Source organism: Eptesicus fuscus, chromosome 14, assembly GCF_027574615.1.
Source record: "Eptesicus fuscus isolate TK198812 chromosome 14, DD_ASM_mEF_20220401, whole genome shotgun sequence".
Lineage (NCBI taxonomy): Eukaryota > Metazoa > Chordata > Mammalia > Chiroptera > Vespertilionidae > Eptesicus > Eptesicus fuscus.
In genome coordinates, this window is record NC_072486.1 from 26,161,332 (window position 1) to 26,182,976 (window position 21,645).

Here is a 21,645-nt window from a genome sequence, read left to right on the forward strand (position 1 = left end):
ATCATATACCAACAAGCCACAAGCAAGTACTGATATTTCATGATGTTCTCTCTGTTTGGAAGGAATGTTGCTCTGTACCTCAACTTCTTCCTCTGTTCAAATGGGAATAGCACTACTTAGGGTTGTAATGATTAAATGAGACGATATATTTGAAGAAGATCTGTTAATTTTAAAACACTATTAATACAAAATATTATCCCTACCCATGTTGCGTTCTGGAAGTGCCCCTTCTGCCTGGGTGAGGCAAGGAAGGAGGCCAGCAGGTCGTTGGCAAGTTGGAGGCTGATTTGGCCTTCTTTTCATTCTTTTTTTTTTTTTTACCAAATCCTATAATTATTAATTGCCCTGCTGTGCCCTTGAATTTGAATGCATGGTAGATAAAATTCTGTGTCAAATGTATGTTATATTTTTTAGATACATCCCTGTTATACAGAAAGCCTTTAAAGTCGGGATTAATATCATTTTCCAAAGGCAGGACTGTGACAGAAATAAACAAGTCTAGAATTTTGTTTCCCTTTCCAAAGACCACTTCACTAAAGCTATGCATACCCCTTTCCACCAACATTAGATTTCCCATTACCATATCAAGCAGAATTCTTCATTAAAAATATGAATGTAGAAGAAATGCTGGCCAGCGAGGTTCTCGGAGACTTCCTCGGGGCGGTGAAAAATGTGTGGCAGCCGGAGCGTCTGAATGCCATAAACATCACGTCGGCCCTGGACCGGGGCGGCAGGGTTCCGCTCCCTATCAACGACATGAAGGAGGGGTAAGTAGACCTTTATCTTGTTGCCTTAAATATGAGTTTTTAAATATGGTGATCTTATCATAGTTATTATAGATGGAAGATGGGCTACTGCATTTTTAAAAAATAAGATGTGGTATTGTAAAGATACGAAAATACTAGCAATTTTCTGTATTGATGAAGAGGTTACGTTAATGGTTCTTTATAGCTGATGTTCCCGGTCCTGTGGAATCTAATTGTAGGTCAGGATCAGCAATCATAAATTACAGCGCCAAGTCTTTTGTACCTTCTGTAGAGAAACTGATTATTTAGGACCCGGAATTTCAAAGGACATTGATGCCCCAGTTATCAGCTGCAGAAGGACATGCAGACTGCTGTAACTTTATTCTAGGAAACTATTTCTTTGCCTTTAACATTCTTTCCACCATGTGTCAGTGACTGGTGGCTGAAGCGGATTTGAGACCCATTCCTAAAGCCTGGCTTTGCCATTTACAAGCTGGATGACGTTGGCGAAACGCTGCCTTCCACTGTGCCTCGACCTCCTCATTTGCTCCAATGGGGAGTTTACGCTCCCTCGAGTTTGTCACGATGGTGAAGTGAAACAGTGCTTTTGAAAGAGAGTTATCTGTTCTCTAGCCTTACAGAGTATGACTCAGCCCCTCGTAGAGGTTCAGAAACACTCTTATACTTGGGCAAACGGAAAAGTCATTGTCAACTAGACTTTGATCTTTAATTTTTAATCTGTAGGTTGAGGCAGATCTGATAAGTATATGAGATATGGAATGAGTTATATTTTGGGTAGCATATTCCCTTTCCAACTCCTTCATTCATATTCCTGATAACATTTTTACACAGATGATATCTGGAATTACCTAGAATGCCTGGATTAATCAGAATTAAATTTAAGGGCAGCTAACAAGGAGGACGTTGTTGGAAATAAGGGAAAATATCACAGATAGACATAACTAACGTATGAGGGAGTAGGCAGAAGTGGGGTTAAGGGCTAAGCAGTGAGCTGTCAAGTCCAACTTACCCATTTCAGAACAAAACTGAACCTGCTGTGCTTCAGCAGTGTGTCCTGAAGCCAGGCAAGCACACTTAGAAGTGTTGCTTTCGCTCTTGTTTGTTGGGCGGCTTTTGACGTAAAAACGTAATTCTAGAATTCACATTTTTACGTCAGAGTTACAAAATGATTCTCTGAGTAATTAAGAGAGAACCTTGGAAAGAAACGAACAGAGGTATCTCCCCAGAACGCCTTCTCCAGATGGGGAATATTTTCAACATTTGTTAAAGCCACGTGTTCTGTGCTGATTGTCCACACCAGGCGTCCTCAAACTATGGCCCGCGGGCCACATGCGGGTGTTTTTGCCATTTTGTTTTTTTACTTCAAAATAAGATATGTGCAGTGTGCATAGGAATTTGTTCATAGTTTTTTTTTAAACTGTAGTCCGGCCCTCCAACGGTCTGAGGGACAGTGAACTGGCCCCCTGTTTAAAAAGTTTGAGGACCCCTGGTCCACACAGTGAGCAGAGATGCTGGAGGGCGCCCCAGGAGAGCCAGGCACTGGGAGAGGTTCCCATAGGGGTGTTCTCTTCTGGGCGCAGCCCTTCTCCCCTCAGTAGTGCAGGCCCCACCCACTGAGGCACTTTTGGAAACAACTAAACTAAATTGAACTAAGTAACTCTCTAAACCCGTGGTCTGCAAACTGCGGCTCGCGAGCCACATGCGGCTCTTTGGCCCCTTGAGTGTGGCTCTTCCACAAAATACCACGGCCTGGGTGAGTCTATTTTGAAGAAGTGGCATTAGAAGAAGTTTAAGTTTAAAAAATTTGGCTCTCAAAAGAAATTTCAATCGTTGTACTGTTGATATTTGGCTCTGTTGACTAATGAGTTTGCCGACCACTGCTCTAAACCAAACTCCGACCTAAAACAGTGCTTCCCAGCCATGTCTAGCCTGAGACTTGTCAGTAGGCACTTTAATAAAAATACGGCCAGGTTCCGACCTCTGATTCCCCCTCGGGATTTGAATCTTTGAGTCTAGGGCCGGGTCTGAGCATGTGACTCTAAATTAAGAACGGAATTTTTGTCCCTCAAGTACTTGTTAGAGAATTCAGTCATTAGCTGACTGACCCCCCACACCTGCTAGAGGGCGGCATGTGCTATCAGACATTTGAGAGAGTCAGTCCCATGGCATTTATTTGGACCTGGTCTCAGATCCCTTCCCAACTTGAAATGCTTTCCACAAGTTTTAATTTAATGTTAAGCCATAACCTTTACAAAGTATTCAAAAAGTCTTTCAAAATAGCATTTCTACAAATTATACCCAAAGCCAACTCTATTACTACAATATCCCTCTACAAGCGATAATTAGTTAAAATCCTCCATGAGTATAATTCCAGAAGAAAACTTGTCCCTGGGAATGATTTTGCATATTTTCTTCAGTTATCTAATGTCGTGGTAACAAATTTTTTTAACCCCTGTTGCATTAAATTTAAAAATAAATCCAATGCTTAACTCATCTCTTGTGCCTTCCTTTCTTTTTTTAATGGTGTATATCATAATTACCAATTCATTTAATAAACTTTTTGCCTCTGTACTTACTTTTGAAAATAACATGGGCTTCAAATCCCTTTTAAAAATGAAATAGTGAAAAGATGAAGAGATAGGGCCAGAGATAGCAAAAAAAAAAAAAAAAATGCATCCCTTTCTTTTCCAAAATTTTGTTTAAAAATATACTCATACACTTCAGAAGTACTAATTAAGTACCTAAATGTGTGTACTTAGCATAAGCCTCAGTCTCTGATATTTTTTTAAACATTCATGAAATAGTTTTCTATTTCTCATGGTAGCCATAATCCACTAATTGCAGATGTTTCCATATTTGCTATATATGGTCAATGAGGAAGAGAAACTCACAGGGTAGACCCTCAGAGTAAGCTCACAGCCAGCCCCTGCAGAGCCCAAGCACCATTATATGTCAGTCATCAAGAACCCATTCCACAGCATCCCAGCTCCTCTTTCTTGATGTGTATTTTTCATCCCTGCAGAACTCACTGACAGCCTTCAAACTTCTCCTCAATCTAACAGAAAACAATTATAAAGATTTATGTCAGAGGGAGTAAGCTCCTGCAAAGGAACACTGAGCCTCCTGGAAAGATTCCCTTTCACTCGCCAGACCCGTAACCCCAGGGCAACTGTGCTCTCTCCCAGTGTGTGGTCTTGGTGCCGCTTTTGCCCCTGATGCGGAGCCAGAGGCTAAGGACTCTGTGGATGCATTTAGCCTGGGATCAAGCTGGTGGAAAGAAGAGCAGGTTCATATTTCATTCTAGGCATGGCATAGCTGCCAGCCTGGGGTGAGTGATGTGGTGTAAATGGTGGCTAGGAAGGGAATGATGGGGTGTGAGGATTAAAGAATATACTCACTTTTCAAAAGAGATTGTCAAACCTACCACTATTTCCTCTGGTTCCCAAAGCGTGTGGATCTAGCCCCAATCAGCAGCCGAGAATCCTGGTTGATTCTCTCGCGGAGTACTCCCTTCAATTAATGGTTTGCTTTCCGCCCTACCAAGGCCTCAGAGAGAAGTTACACTTGAGGAAGAGAATGTAAGTCAGTGGCTGCCAAATACCGCTCTGATGCAAGGTCACGATCCTGGGCCAGTCTCTGGTGCTCTGCTGAACTGGCCCCATGTTTGGTGATTTACAAGATTGTCTTTTATTCTTAAATAACAAACCTTTGATATTTTGGGTGCATTATTTTCAAATAATGTGCCTTTGATATCCTTTCATTTAAGGAATGATGGTGATATCAGATAGGAATTTTTAAAAATAGTGTATAAATATAAAAAAAGTGAAGACCCATATGAATCTGTTTTTATAAGTATAAAAATAATGAAATCTATGCAACTAGATGTCTAATATCTAGTGTTCTAAGTTCTACGCATACATTTATGCTTTTCTTTCTTTTTTTAAAAAATATTTTTTATTGATTTTCTACAGAGAGGAAGAGAGAGGGAGAGAGAGCTAGAAACATTGATGAGAGAGAAACATCAATCAGCTGCCTCTTGCACATCCCCTACTGGGGATGTGCCCGCAACTAAGGTACATGCGCCTGACCGGAATCGAACCTGGGACCCTTAAGTCTGCAGGCAGATGCTCTATCCACTGAGCCAAACCAGTTAGGGCTATGCTTTTCTTTCATAGTTTAGTATTTAGTCAGTATTTTTTATTGGGGAATAGTGTATTAGTCTGGGGGTACAGTGATTTTAAAATTACAGTCTATGGCCCGACTGGTGTAGCTCAGCAGTTGAGCGTTGACCCAGGAACCAAGTGGTTACTGGTTCAATTCCCAGGTTGCAGGCTCAATCCCCAGTGGGAGGCATGGAGGAGGCAGCCAATGTTTCTATCCCTCTATCCCTCTCCCTTCCTCTCTCTCCCTCTCTAAAAATACAGTATTTTAAAAAAATTACAGTCTATGTTCACAATCTATTAGGGTGCAGACAGTAGTCAGAACATTACACCAAAGTGTGGTACATGCTACAGTTGAGGCTGTCATAGCGAAGAGTGCTCCTCCCATGTCAGGCGGATGCCTAAAAAGGGTCCATGGATGAGGAGAACGGGAGCCTGACCCGAGTTTAAAATGTGAATACAAATCAGCCTGCTCAAAAAACGAGGCAGGGGGATTCTAGGCAGAGGGAACGGCTTAGGCCCTTAGGGAGAACGCGTGGTGCGTTTGGAAATGGAGTACAGGGATCCAAAAGTGATAGTTACCAGGAGGCAACGCCCGGACCACGTAAGGCCTTATGCACCAGGAAAAGGTGTGTGGATTTTATCGTGAAGCATTAGGGACCTTTGCAGCAAAGGGCTGATATTAAAGTTTTCGTTTTAGCAGGTGGGCATGCTCAGCCTACCACATGAGAGAACAGGGCAGACCCCAGTGTCTCCTTTCTGCAAACAGGAGATCCCTGTGTGCCTGTTGCCTCTTCTGAGAATCCATTCCTTCTCCAGGGAGAGGACTGAGCAAGCAGTGGGACTAGACCAGGGGTCCTCGAACTTTTTAAACAGGGGGCCAGTTCCCTGTCCCTCAGACCGTTGGAGGGCCGGACTATGGTTTAAAAAAAAAACTATGAACAAATTCCTATGCACACTGCACATACCTTATTTTGAAGTGAAAAAACAAAACGGCACAAACACCCGCATGTGGCCCGCGGGCCGCAGTTTGAGGACGCCTGGACTAGACTCTGGAAGTGTCCTTTATTTTGTTTCTGTTCTGTATTAGATCATTTATTTAGTTTCATGGTGATTGGTTGATTGCAGGTATGGACAGAACAAAGAAGCGGGTAGGGGACAGAGGAAGGAATCGAGGTGCATGTAAGAGCTCAGGAGTGCCCGGGGGATGTGTTATTTATGTAGACACATTCTACTCTAGACTGTCTTTATCTCCCATATACACAAAATACAGTATAAAATACAGTCAGTGCTTGGACAGTTATGTAAAAAGTACAATCATTGGACCCATTTACCTGGTTATTGCTGAAAAAGGCAGACTTTTACATTTTTTACTCGTTTCTCATTTCTTCACATTGTCTGTGTAAATGCCTCAGCAAATGCGTTTTACCTCAAGGGAAATTGAGTTGCTCAAATTGGAAGAAGAAAAGCCTTCATAAGGAACAAGTTCTATCTTGTGTTTACTGATTCCTGAGATCAGATATGAGGAACCATGTTTTGATAGCACTGCTTGAGAGCCTTGTACTTGATAATGTCATATGTTTACACACATATGAACGTTTGGAAATAGATTGCTAAAATCATAAAGGTAAAAATCATCCTCATAAAAGATTTTAACTTCTATATATCAAAAAGCCAGCTGAAAGGAAAACAAGAGCTTATGGAAATGTAATTTTAGCATGCATAATATAGAGTTATTGTTATACATAGCCTTGTGCAACATTATTTTTTAAAACCAACATGTTGAAACTTACTGGTTCTACAAAAGAAACAATATATACACATTATTTTTTACCTACAAGGCAATTCCAATATCTACTTTGCTTGAGCATATTATTTATAGTCTATTTGCATTTTATTTATTTATATTTTTTAAATATATTTTATTGATTTTTTACAGAGAGGAAGGGAGAGGGATAAAGAGTTAGAAACATTGATGAGAGAAGAAACATCGATCAGCTGCCTCCTGCACACTCCCTACTGGGGATGTGCCCGCAACCAAGGTACATGCCCTTGACTGGAATCGAACCTGGGACCCTTGAGTCCGCAGGTTGATGCTCTGTCCACTGAGCCAAACCCGTCAGGGCTGCATTTTATTTATTAACTGATTTCCCAGCTTTATTGAGATAATAATTTACATGTTGTATAAGTTTAAGGTGTACAACATAATGACTTTATGTATATATAAAGTGAAATGATCACCACAGTAAGTTTAGTTACTATCCATCACCACACATAGCTACACACTTTTTTTTCTTGTGATAAGAATTTTAAAGATTTACTTTCTTAGCACCTGTCAAATATACAACTGCTTGTGTTTTTAAACTGGTAGGATGCTTTTCATTCATGTATTTATTCTGCAAATAGGTTCCCTGAGGACAGGGAAAAAGGCTGGGTTCAAGGAGAACTATTAAGGGACTGTTGCTCCATTCATTCCCTGTGGAAAGTGATGGTGACTAGAACTAGAGTTGTAGCAGTGGGAAGGAACGAAGTGGACAGGCGTGTGTGAGAGTTCTTTCAGGGTGAATATCAGAGACTGGTGATGGATGGAATATGTGGGAAGAAAGGCAGGACTCAAAGGTGATGGTGGCTTGAGCATCTGGCCATGCCAATCACTGAGAGCGAAGAAGAGAGAAGGAGGAACAGGTGGAGGTGGGGTGGGGTGGTGATGAGCTCAGTTGGGAACATAACATATTAAGTTTGTGAAGCTTATGGACCATCCAAGTACAGATGAAAGTAATTTGGCAGTATGCATCAACTGTCATAAAAATGTTTCCACTTCTAGGCATCTCTTCTAAGATAGTAACATTAAAGAGTATGCACAGAGATAGTCTTTGCAATATTATTTATAACATCAAAAAACTGGAAGCAACTTACATGTCCAACTCTGAAATAATTGCTGAATAACTCATGCGCACTTAAAAATTATATTGCCTTACATCTATAATTACAAAGACTGTACAATATGGAAAATGTTTATGATGCATTAAGTGAAAAAAGATAAAAAATTGTATTTTAGAGACAATTGTAATTAGGTTAAAATATATATATGCATTTGAAAAATATGCTGCATAGTAAATTGGAAAATGAAAATAGTTACCTTGGTAATATTAATTAATTCTGTTTTTATATCCCAAGTTTTGTAATGTTTTGTGTTGCTTTTTAATTTAAAAAAAAAAACCTTTTCAAAGCACCAAAAACATATGTTTATGGCCACTTATATTATCTTGAAGTGAATTAATTTAAAAATTATTAATTATAAATGCAAATCAGTGTCATGTTAAAGCAAGAGGACCGTTATAAGAAATATTCATTTTAGTTCTGTATGTACAAATATATTCCACAATATCAAGGAAAAAATTGGTCTTTGCTAGGTAGTTAATAAGGAAGCTTAAAAGGAATTTGTTTCAAATGAAGTGTGTTTAAATCTTTATTGTGAAAGTCTTACATATGTTCCCCCTCTTTCCCCCATGGACCCCTTCTGGCCAGTCCCTGCCCCAGGCCTTCATACTGTTGTCTGTGTCCATGGGTTATGCATATATGTATACCTGTTCTTTGGTTGATCTCTTCCCACCCATCCACTCACCCCTGCCTTCCCTCTGAGATTCAACAGTCTGTTCCATGCTTCTATGAACTATGTTTAGATTCACTGATCATCTACATACTTTACCAATGGTTTCTCACATCTACATTTGTTCTCAATTTTTAATTTTATCTTTAGTTTCTGTATAGTATATACTGTTTGCCTCCCAAAGGCATCATGGTTTTTGTTTAATGTTCTTTCAAAAGAATTTTAAGTCCAAATATACAATTCACATAAAAACAACCAAATGAGCTTGTGTAATCGTACTCTGGGGCACAGTTGTCAACTCAGGGTGTGACTTCATATTTACATTGACATAGCTTTGAATTTTTGTGCTGCACTTCAGTTTAATTTTTTAAAATAAAAGCTTTATTGAGCTATAATTCACATATCATACAGTTCACCTATTTAAAGTATATAACTGGGGTGATAAGGACACATATGTAATACCTTAATCAATAAAGAAAAAGTAAAAAAATAAATTAAAAAATAACTCAATGGATTTTAGTTTATTTCCAAAGTTGTGCAATCATTACCAGAGTCAATTTTAGAACATTTTCATCATCCCAACAACTGCCTCCCACATCCATTTAGCAGTCACTTACCACCACACCCTCCAGCCCCAGGCAACCACTACTCACTTGCTCTCTCTCTAATTTTTCCTGTTCTGGACATTTCATATGGATGGAATTTGTGACTTTTTTTTTTTTACTTAGCATACTGTTTTTAAGGTTTATCCATGATATAGCATGTATCAGCACTTCATTCATTTTTATGGCTAATATTCTATTGTATAAACTATCTTTTATCCATTCAGTTGGTGAGCATTTGTATTGTTTCCAGTTTTCAACTATTAGGAACAATGCTCTATAAACACTCATGTACAAATTTGTGTAGACACATATTTTCGTTTCACTTAGGAGTGGAATTGCTGGTCGCATAGTAACTCTGTATTTAAACTTTTGAGTCATTGCTAGGCTATTTTCCAAACCAGTTGCACTGTTTTACATTACCATCAGCAGACTAGCAGAGTTCAATTTCTTCATGTCTTCACCAGCACTTCGGATTATCTGTTTTTTTTTATTAGAATGGGTGTGAAGTGTTGTCTTGTTGTGGTTTTGGTTTCTCTTTTGCTAATGGCTAATGACGTTGAGCATCTTTTCATGCTCTTATTGGACATTTGTATATTTTCTTTGGGGAAATTTCTATTCAGATTCTTTGCCATTTTAAATTGGATTTGAGTTGTAAGTCCTTTATGTATTCGGAGTGCAAGTTCCCTTATTAGATCTATGATTTGCAAAATTTTTCTCCCATTTCATGGGTTTCCTTTTCATTTTCTTGAAGTGTGTCCTTTGAAGCACAAAGTTTTTAATTTTGATAAGTCCAGTTTATCTATTTTTTCAATTATTGCTGGAACTGTTGGTGTCATATCTAAGAAACCATTGCCTAATCCAAGGTCATGACAATTTATGCCTGTTTTTTTCCCCAGAATTTAATAGTTTTAGCTCCTGCATTTACATCTTTTTTTTTTTTTAATATATTTTATTGATTCTTCACAGAGAGGAAGGGAGAGGGATAGAGAGCTAGAAACATCGATGAGAGAGAGACATCGACCAGCTGCCTCCTGCACACCCCCCACCGGGGGATGTGCCCGCAACCAATGTACATGCCCTTGACCGGAATCGAACCCGGGACCTTCCAGTCCGCAGACCGACGCTCTATCCACTGAGCCAAACCGGTTTCGGCTGCATTTACATCTTTAATCTATTTTGAGTTACTTTTTATATGGTGTGAGGTAGGGGTCCGACTTCATTTTTTGACATGTGGAAATCCGATTGTCCCAGCATCATACGTTGTAAAGACTATTCTTTCCCCCATTGAATTGTCATGGCACCTGTGACAAATTTTAGTTTACTAAATGTAAGAGTTTATTTCTGGACTTTAATTCTGTTCCATTGATCTACATGTCTATCCTTATGCTAGTACCACATGGTCTTGATAATTGTTGATTTGAAATTGATAATTGTGAGTCTTCCAACTTTTTCTTTCAAGATTTTTCTTTTGTGGGTGGCTATTTTGGGTCCCTTGAATTTCTGTATGGATTTTAGGATCAGTTTGTCAATTTCTGCAAGGAAGTCAGCTGAATTTTACTGGGTTTACTTCATAAGTACCTATAATATTGTTACTAGGAAAAGAATTAATATTTAATTTAGAATAATTTCCTATTTTTCTCTTTTCTTTTGAAAGACCTATATGATATTTCTATCTTCTCCAGCTGCTCTAAGATTATTTAAATGCTAATATCTCTTTTATTGTGAGTCACCTATTGGTCAGTTAAGTAGAATTGTTTTCCCTAATTGCCAAGCTACACACCAAGAAATTAAATTTCATTTGCCTAGTTTGTGTTTAACAAACAATAATTTTATCTTATATTAACTTCTTAGATAAAACTTTGAGAGATCATGTAATGAGAGATCTAACAGCAGGGCTCTATGAAGTAGAAAGGCTGACTGGACTCTTGGGTAAACAGCTAATACTTCCTAAAGCTCCATTACCTCCAGGGGTGTAACTTCACAATCTTATTAAAATGCTTCAAGGGAAGATATATTACTAATAATTATTTATTATTTTAGCAATTCCATTATTTTCTAAACAATTTATTTAAGAATAGTTTTTAAATGTAAGTAATCTACCAAACATAGTAATCAAAATAGGGACACATAATTATTTTGAATTAAAATAAGCAGGATGAAAAAACTTTTAAAGAAATTAAAATAGAATTGAAAGAGTGTCTGGTGCACCAAAGCGCTCAGTAAATATGGGTTGAATAAAGGAAAGGATGAAAGGAAACCCCTACATGAGTCACTGCCTTTAAAACCCAGGTCCCTACCTTGGGATGACTCTAGATAATCCCTCAATTCAAAGGGGTAAATCCTGCTTTCAGGGTAGATTGTTTTTTTCAGTGTTTTCAATTTTCTTAAAGGATAACCTGAGAGTTTCACATTTTTGCAGCGTGTATGTCATGGTTGGTGCAGATGTCCCATTTTCTTCTTGTTTACGGGAAGTGGAAAACCCACAGAATCAATTAAGATGCAGTCAAGAAATGGAGCCTGTAATCACATGTGATAAAAAATTTCGTTCTCAATTTTACATTGACTGGTGCAAAATTTCGCTGGTGAGTTTTAATTATATTTTGTTGTGTTTTTTTTTTTTTTTTTTGCAAATGTAATTAGAAGTGATGTGTCAGGAAGATAACATTTGACTAAAACCTGAATTGCTTTCAGGAACAAATCCTGGGTTTACTTTGTTAACCAAAATTGACTTCTCCTGCCTTGAAGTATTTGGCAAGCTCTTTGACAGTTGTATCCATTTAGGAAAGAGTATCTCCACTTTTGTTCTCAGTCTACCCTTGATTAGTTGCTGGGCTGGATTAGCTTGGCAGGTGGTCTCAATGCTCACCCTGGACATCCAGGTGGCTGCTACATCAGGATAAATTATGGAGTTAGTGTGGCATGTGTAGAAAGTCTCAACCATGCTGCCACAACCCCAGTCTGGAAGGAGAGATCAGAGTCCAGAATAGATCTGAAAATAAAGCAATATTGTGCTATAATTCAGTGTCCTAGAAACTCACATTGTAGGGGGAGTTCAAGGGATAAGGAAAACAATTCCAAGCGAGGAAAGTTAGAATTTTACCCACAGCCCCTGAAAAATCAAATACTTCTTTCTAAACAACTTCTTAAGTGAGTAGGCTCTAAGAGTTAGGAACATGTGAGTAAGGTTTCATATATATGAAAGATACATATATAGAATGTCTTATATAAAATTTATATGTTTTGATCCTGCTTCCTGGAAAAGGAAAAGTTGTTTGGCTTCTTTAGTGACCTTTAGATTTAACTTCTGTTAATTCTTGGTGCTCGGTGGTGACTGAATTAGATCTAAGTTTGAAGTTGACATCAAAGTTATTGGAACATAACACAACTGTCTCCGCATGTCTTAGAGCAATGGTCGGCAAACTCATTAGTCAACAGAGCCAAATATCAACAGTACAATGATTGAAATTGCTTTTGAGAGCCAAATTTTTTAAACTTAAACTTCTTCTAACGCCATTTCTTCAAAATAGACTCGCCCAGGCCATGGTATTTTGTGGAAGAGCCACACTCAAGGGGCCAAAGAGCCACATGTGGCTCGTGAGCCGCAGTTTGCCGACCACGGTCTTAGAGGACCAACTACAGGCAACTTTCCTGGATCCAGGAGGGCAGAACCTCTTACATGGTAGCACTTACACCTGTGGCCCTTGGCCAGGGCCTCTTCTTTTTATGTGGCTTGTGTCTTAGGACAGTAACGTTCTTTCTCTGCCTGCTTAAATCAAGGAAAGTTATTAAGACGGCGGGGTTTGTGTGTTATAGATAAGTGTTGAATTTACAAAAGCCCAGTATTTCAGTCATGGTGCTCATCATACAAGGGTACAGAAGACTGAGTTGCTGCATTCATAATTTAAGTACATGCCTCTAACCAGAATCAGTAGACAAAAAGTGGGCTCTAACAGGGCCATTTTCCTTGTGCTTATGCTGCAAAATGTTTATGTTTAGGAACATTATCTAATTTCTAAAGGTTTAAAAGTGATGTGCTTTGAAGCTTTTAATTTTTGTGGTAAGACTGTATAAATACAAAGGTTGTGTTACATCTTACCACAGAAGACTTCAGGAGGTTTAAGTGAAAGAATCAATGAATTAGCAGAATAAATGAAATATAAGAGAAATGGAAAATTAGCCTAAATTTTACCCAAAAAAAGTAAGCCTCGATTGGCTGGTCTGGCTCCATGGTTGAGTGTCGACCCACGAACCAAGAGGTTCCATTCCCCATAAGGGCACATGCCCAGGTTGCGGGGTTGACCTCCAGTAAGGGGCATGCAAGAGGCAGTCGATCCATGTCTCTCTCTCATAGATGTTTCTATCTCTCTATCCCTCTCCCTTCCTCTCTCTCTAAAATCAATTAAAAAATATATATATATTTTAAAGTAAGCCTAAGGTCAAGTTTGATAACAAGCCTGCTACTGTCTAGGATTAAAAAAGGAAATTCATCAGTTATTTAATTTTCATTCTGAAAGGAGGCAAAGCATGAACTTCTTGGCAGGAAATAAAGTTTTTACAAGCACTGTATTGTTAACAAAATTCTTCAAATGGAGTTTTTTGGAAGAGGATACTGAGGAATGCCACAAATAATTCTTCCCGACCTTTTTGTGGCAGGGAGGGGAGCAAATGCAGTAACAAATTTCACATGGCTTATTTTGTAGTGGTTTAAAGAAGCCCTTGACATAATTAAATGCGACTCAGTGAAAGCAGTTCCATTAATGTGGAGGTAAATGAACAGAGCACCAATGTGCATTTTTTGATTCTGGGATAAAATTTAGTAAGACGATTGCGTTGGGTGGGTTATGTGTACCTTAGACTACCTTTGCAAAAAGCTATTTCTGTCAACTGGATGCCAGAAAGATCAAGGTTGTAATCATTGAGAAACTGCCTCTCATTTTGTTTCTTTTCTCTTTTGCTAACCATGGAAACCATACCCACATACCTGGTTATCAGCAAGCTTATGGTTTGTTAACATCTGCACTAGAGGTTTGTCATTAGGAAATAAGAAGATTACATAGTAGTGTGAAGGACACAAGTACATACACGCATATGTATGTATGTATGTATGTATGTATATATAGATAATGAGCAAGACATGGAAAGTAGGCCAACATAAAGCCTTCAATGTATTACTTTTATTCACTATTTCTTCCCAGCTCTTTTAAAAAATTGCAAGTTCAAGGTGATAATGCAATTAGAAAAGACTGCTTTGTAGATATTTGTCAAAGAATGTTTGTATTTCTGGATCTTAAAATCTCATAATGTTTGCAGCTGTTAACTTGATTTGTAATTGTCTTCTTTTGTATCAGGTTGATAAAACAAAGCAAGTGTCCACCTTTCAGGAAGTGATTCGCGGAGAGGGGATTTTACCTGATGGTGGAGAGTACAAACCCCCTTCCGATTCTTTGAAAAGCAGAGACTATTACACGGATTTCCTAATTACATTGGCTGTGCCCTCGGCAGTAGCATTGGTCCTTTTTCTAATACTTGCTTATATCATGTGCTGCCGACGGGAAGGCGTGTGAGTACTTTAAAGACTAATAAAAAATTATAGAGCCTGCTAGGGTAACAACATATAAGATTCCATTAAAAGCTAAGTTTCATTTAATTCCTCAAACACTTTATAAATGAATTGAAATTATGTTCAAGTCAAACTATAGTCCTTCATCACTTTAAAAACGAATCAAAATAGTTTGGAGTCTAATAAATCAAATTAGGGGATATAATTACTTTATTCACAAATTATTAAGGCTAGACGTAAATTCATGCTGGCAAAAACAGTCCCAACAATAATGGAGGCTGCCTATTTTGGTTATAGAAACCACCTTTGTGTAAGCAGAGACTTAGGACTCTATTGCCATGGTAATTGCACTTTAACTAAATTGTCTTAGTTTGATCAGGAATGATAGTCAACATTCTTCTTGAAATTGTTCTGTTATTAAACAGGGTGACAATCTAAATGTTTAACTATATATACCCATATATATAAACGTAAGAGTAAATTAATGAAAATAAGGCTATCATTTGAGTAATGAGTATTCAGTTCATGAATAGTTAGTACTTTTAGAACATCTATGTCAATTAAAATAAATCTCCCGAGATTATTTGGAAGTCAGGGCAACAAAGCCAAGGATAAAAAACGTAATAAAGCAGCAAGTAACAAACTTCCATTTTCACATGTAGCCTGATTTCATCATGTCATAGAATTTATTTCCAAGAGCTTGATTCTAATCTCCTTTTTTTTTTTTCATGTTTCTGTATGTTTCTCATCGGTATTCCATCTTTGTGTGTGTACTCATCCAAGTAACGTCATGACCCTGGTGGCAAATGCTGCCTGGTGACATTTAATAGTGACAGTGTCAGCATTTCCACGTCATGCAAGATCCCATGAGCATATAGTCTTAATGTTCCAAATATCAATGCTATTATTTAATTCATAAATTTTGTTTTGTTTCTAGGGAAAAGAGAAACATGCAAACACCAGAGTAAGTGTCTTCTTTCCTGTTATTTTCTGTATCATTTTTTTCACTTCTCAGTTGCTCATCATGCTTCTTTACATGTGTGTCATGCTTTTTTCCCCCCACTCATCATCTTTCATAGTTTATTTCATAAATGTGAAAGCTGCTTTCTAAATAGAGATATTTAGGAGGGGTAGAAACTAAAAATTTTAAAAAAGGTTTTGAAAACTAAGATTATACCAATAAAAACTAAACCTAAAATATTTCAGATTCAGAATATTAACTTGCCATTGATATTATGTGATTTCCCAATCTGCATTTCTATAAAGCAGAGAACAGATGAAAAGACCTTTCATACACGTTTTCCTGACTCTACAATAATAACCTACCATAAAATGAAACTTCTGTGAGTATTTATAAATGCCCCATCAGAAGCAACAACATAAAAGCTCTGGTAGTTTAATCTTAACTGTAGATAGTTTAATCTTAAATAGACTGCTAGCTTGTTACTTAGGGCTGTAATATTAACACAGTGCTTTATAGCTTAGTTTAATGAAAGACACATTTAATTAAAAATTAATATATAATTTTCAATTTTGCTATGTTAGAAATATACGAAATGTATCCTTTTCAGAGATAATTTGTAGAAAGCTCAAAGTGCAATAATGTCCTCCTCTTTTAAAAGTAAAAAAATAAAAATTTCAAAATGTTTTTTCGAATTGATGACCCATTGAGATACTAGCTGATGTTAAATATATGTTGCTTTATTTCTTTTTGACCTAGCATCCAACTGGTCCATCATAGTGCTATTCAGAAATCTACCAAAGAACTTCGTGACATGTCCAAGAATAGAGAGATAGCCTGGCCCCTGTCAACGCTTCCTGTGTTCCACCCTGTGACAGGGGAAATCATACCTCCTCTCCACGCAGACAGCTATGAGAGCACTAACATGCCATTGATGCAAACACAGCAGTAAGTATCCACTTGGCACAGTGATTATTCATATGCGTGAATGTGTCTAGCTAATGTCTGTAAAGACCAGAGCTTTTCATTATTGGAGCATTGTTTGTGTGTTTGTGTATAACAAAGAGAAAATGCCAAAGGACATAGATAGTGTAGATGCCAACCCCACTGTGCTGACCCAAATTAATAGAATTACTTTCAAGGGATGCTTTCTTTTTTCTTCAAGAGGAACAATCCAGACACGTTGACATTTACCTCAGTATTCCAGAAATTGACACAGCTAATAAACTAACATATGTTTGTTCAGAGATGAGTTAATTGTGAAAAGAGAGGCAGATCCTAAAGCATGACAAATTACTTTTTAGCGCTATTTATTAGACTTATTTGGTTCTGTTAACCTATTACTTTAATGTTATTATCACAGACCGATTTAATCTAAATTGTTTTTTGTGATCTGCTTGTATGTCAGAACAAGTAGTTCCAATTTTGGCTAAAAAACACAGCGGATTAGTGCAGACCTTCTCTGTTGTGTTAGAACATGGTCAGAAAGCCTGGACAGAGGGGTTTGAGGTAGAAGGAGTGAGGAAATTACCCCGTTGCTCTTTAGAACACCGTGTTACATGCCTAGATCAATTTTGATGTAAGTGAATTGTAGGTAAAACTGTCATTTATTTTTAAGAAGATAGCTCTTTTTTTTTCTTTTTTTAACTCTATGTTAAAAAGGGTTAAATTCAATGTCCCCAACGAAGTCACAAGTTTGATTTTGAGGTCCTTCTCTTTTTCATTATTATTATTATTATTTTTTGTAAATAGAATGGATATACAGAAAAATTCTCCTTCCACACATATACATAAACCATAGGATATGATATAAAAGTAACTTCTTACTGGTTAAAGATTTATCTGTGCTTGATACAGACATTTTCCCATTGTGATGGTTATTTTGCAACCATGTAAAATGCACTGGATAATTTGAAGATTAAATGGTAATTACTACGAGTGGTATGGACAGTCAGACTCAATACATTTGTCCAAAAAATACTTCATAAATCTAAAAGTATTGTATTTTTTCTGAATTCTTCTATGACCATTTACTTAGTGTTGAATAGGCCAAGGTGTATATCTGCATGTGTGTGTGAATAACTGACTCACGTCCTATTAACAGTGGGGAAAATTGTGTGATTTAAAAGTTTGAATTTTGGAAACGTTCATATTCTATCAGGAATGTAAATACTAGAGTCTTACAAAGTTGGGTTGTACTGAATGGAGGGGATGGATTTCTATGTTCTCTGAAGGTAGTGAGTCATCACAGAACCCACTTTACTAGGATTAGATTCTAATGAGAACATTTTAGTAATATTGTAATAGTGTATAATTTAACCATCTCTTCTGCATTTTTTAGGTGAACAATATAAATAGCCTTATCACTCATTTTCAAAATGAAAAGAGTTCTTTTAGGGCTACCATTTCTTATATTCTTTACCCAAGAGTGCTAGTGAAATGTTTGTGTGTGTGTGTGTGTGTGTGTGTGTGTGTGTGTGTGTGTGTATAAATATATATGTATATATATTTATCCTAAAAACCGAAATGATCAAATACACCTGAGGGAGAGATTTGTGTTTAGTTTTTTTAAATCAGAGGAGTTCTCAGAGCCTTTAATGTCTTGATATGCTTTAAGACTCCATGGGGAAAGGTCAGAAGATGGAACTCTTTAAAGATGACAGTTTGGGATATGCTTCTATTGACAATATAACAAAACTATCAGATTTTAGAATAGAGAACTATTGGTGATAAGTAGGGGAATTTGAATATGTTTGTAAATCAGTAAAACTCTATTGCTGGTGAAGTTTAAGGGAGGGGAAAGGTTGTACTATCTTTTTAGATATCCTTTCTAACCAAAGAATAAGAATAGTTCCTTAAAAATGATTTTGATTTCTTTTGATTAGGATTTTGCAATGTTTCTACTTATATACAAGCAAAATAAAATTTTCTATCTAGTTTACAACAAATGGATCTTCCTGGTCTCTCTATAACCCCATGAAGACTGTCATTATGTTGATCAGATCTCTTTATCTGTAAATGCAATAGGTTATTTTATTGAACTTGCAGCAATTTGAACCTATATGTACTTTTAAGTCCAGAAAATAATCACATTATTCAGGATTCTGTTAATGGCAGACCTCCATTAACTAGTACTTCTATATAAGTAGGGTGCATAGGTAATTGATGATGTTCACCATGATTACTCTGAGACACTGCGAGGTCATCAAGTGCATCTGACTCATCAGAGGGAAATTAAATTACATTCTGTGTAGTTTCAGTGTTGAATGTATATTATCTTTCGTTAATTCTTGGAGATGGATAAAATGTGCACGGTCTCTATGGTAACTCCCTATAAGCTAGAATATGTGATTAGCCTCACTTTCCAACCAAGCCAGATAATAAGAAATTTATTGTATCAGGTCCATCACAGCTGTCCTTTATGCAAATTCATCTTTTACCCCTTACCTTAAAAGCATAGCCCTGTCTCTAAAGTTCCATTTTGGTACCAAGTACACACATATGTACTAGTAAATATTTGATCATTTGAATCTAACTGAATTCTAAACATTAAAGTGAGATATTTGATGAGGAGTCACAATACTTGATAATTGAGTATATGCTTTGATAATGCTGCCTGGTATTTATTAAATTAACCCTTCCTAAAAGAGCATGCATTTCATTTTCACATATTCATATTAACTGTATCTATCACTCATAAATAAGTTGTCTAGATACCAGATTTTATGTTTATTCTTCAGACTCACTACCAGAAATATTCAAGCATAAGGGTGTGGCTTCTAGGCAAGACTCAAGAACGTTGAACATGTTAAGCGCCCAGCCTGTTTTGTCTCCTGGATGGAAAGTATGACTGACTGGGCGCTTAAACGTGTTAAACACTGCATAGAAACTTATTTGGGCCTTTTAAACAAGTTAATCCATGAGGTATAGAGAACTCTATAACAGTGCAATGAGGAGCTGACACAGTTGTTTATCAGTTACACAGTTTGTTTTACTAGAGGCCTGGTGCACGAATTTGTGCACAGGTAGGGTCCGCTGGCTTGCCACAATTGGGGTGGGGGCGCCGATTGGGCACAGGGCTGGCAGGGGGTGGGGAGGAGGAGGGGCCCCGCCCCCTGGTTGAACTCCCAGTTGAACTCCCGGTCAAGGGGACAATTTGCATATTAGCCTTTTATTATAAAGGATTGCTTTGGTGTGTGTGGGTTCTTTTTTGTTTTCTTTCTTCTTTTTTTTTCTTTTAGAATGCTTCACAAATTAGACAGTGACAAGTGTTTCATTATTTGCAGGTGACATGGATAAGAGACAGAACTAAATTGGGTCAAAACTGAGATTAGATAATTTACCTGTCTTGGTCAAGTCAGGGATAGATATGTGGTCCTTGACCTGAGAAGGTCAGAAGGTTCTCTGGTCCGGGTTACAGGCAAGGTGACTGACCAGACAGTGGAAAGCAACTGGAGATGGAACACATGCTCAGAAAGGAGGGATCTTATTTATGCAGAGGTCCTCTCCTTCTCAGATTACAGAAGCAATGCAAAACAGCTGGTTAAAATATCACAGAATAGAGAAAATGTAAGGCAAATTTAGTATGATCTTTGTAAATGTAGTTATTATTTAATAACTTACTATTTTGGAATGGTTTTCAAGGTACTAGAAAAGTTGCAAGGTACTAGAAAAGTTGCAAAGGTGATACAGATGTCCTATTTACAGTATTTTATTATATTTGTTACAACTAAGAAACCAACACTGGTGTACTTCCGCCCCTCCCCCCCGCCCCTAGATTTCACTAGTTTTTTTCTCTCAAGTCCCTTTTCTGTTCTAGGATTCTGTCTAGGACACAATAATTGGGATGTTCTTAGTCTTCTCTGGTCTGGAGAATGTCTTACTTCTTCCTTGTTTCCATTGACCATGACAGTCTTGAGGAGCACTAGCCACATTTTCTGTAGAATGTCCCTCATCCCCTAGTATAATTGGGGCTTCTGCATCTGTGCTTCATCAGTTATCTTTGTAGTTCAGTGAATAAATGTTACCATTAGGAGTAAAAAGAATTTTTTCCTCTATAGGTAGTCCGCTTACTTATTACAATTCATTGCTGGAAGTCACATTATAAAGTCATTCTTTAAAAAGTATGTTTTGCTTTGCCCAAAAATATCCCTGTTGTGGTTAAGGGTTATGGCTTTGACCAAAGATTTAATAACATGAGAAATATATTACAGACTTGACGGCCAAACCTCAAAGATAAAGCTTTGTAATGATTTAAATTAATAAAATCAGATTCCAAGTCCTACAAGGAATGATGAGAGATGGTCTAGCCTGGTTGTCCCAAACCAAGTTGAAGGTCACACTCACATGTGGAGCTCTTATTAGTGCAGGGCCCTCCTTGTGGGGATTTGGAATCTGGTGGTCATGTGTTACGATGGAGCAGGAAAAACAGTTGAAAATCCTTGATTTGAATACTTGAAGGACCCACGTTTTGGGATTCAGAAAGCTTAAGGTTGGTGTTCCTGGTATTTCTGTTGGGGGTGGAGGTGGGGAAAGGCTCTTCCATCACGTCCTAATTCTTCCTGAGGGGCACGTGCAAAAGAAGAGTGTGAAAGGGGCAGTCCCGCACACGTTTATCTAGAGTGTTGGGGCTGTTTGTGGGTTTGTGCTAATCAGCCTCTAGACTTTTCACACCTCCTTAAGCTGCCTGAGGAGAATGGTGTGGAGAGGTGAGAGGAGAGAGCTGATTAGAAAACAATGCCTGAATGGGGCAGAGAAATGCTAAGCCTCAAAAAGCTACAAACCACTGGGAAATTGTACTCATTTTGCAATTTTATGGCAGGCATTGATTGGAGGATGCCAGATAATCAATTTTCTGAAAAAGAACTTATTCTTAAAGTTGTAATGTTTTATTATGTGGTCTTTCAGGGGGTAAATCTGCCTCCTCATTATTCTTTTCTTAAACCAACATCAATGTCCATCAATTTTTCCTGAATGGGAGGC

At 37.6% G+C, this 21,645-nt stretch overlaps 1 protein-coding gene across 3 annotated transcripts in view; it reads left to right on the forward strand.

Annotated features, from left to right (window-relative positions):
- Positions 1-21,645, forward strand: part of SGCE (sarcoglycan epsilon) — a 65,982-nt gene that overhangs the window by 36,536 nt on the left and 7,801 nt on the right. For 2 of the 3 annotated variants that reach the window (XM_028156900.2, XM_008148979.2), the window contains exons 5-9: positions 569-767; positions 11,562-11,724; positions 14,491-14,702; positions 15,640-15,666; positions 16,423-16,611. In XM_028156900.2, coding sequence (XP_028012701.2) covers positions 569-767; positions 11,562-11,724; positions 14,491-14,702; positions 15,640-15,666; positions 16,423-16,611 — 790 coding nt within the window. The remainder of the gene's footprint in view (positions 1-568; positions 768-11,561; positions 11,725-14,490; positions 14,703-15,639; positions 15,667-16,422; positions 16,612-21,645) is intronic. The other variant, XM_008148961.2, reaches the window with a different exon arrangement.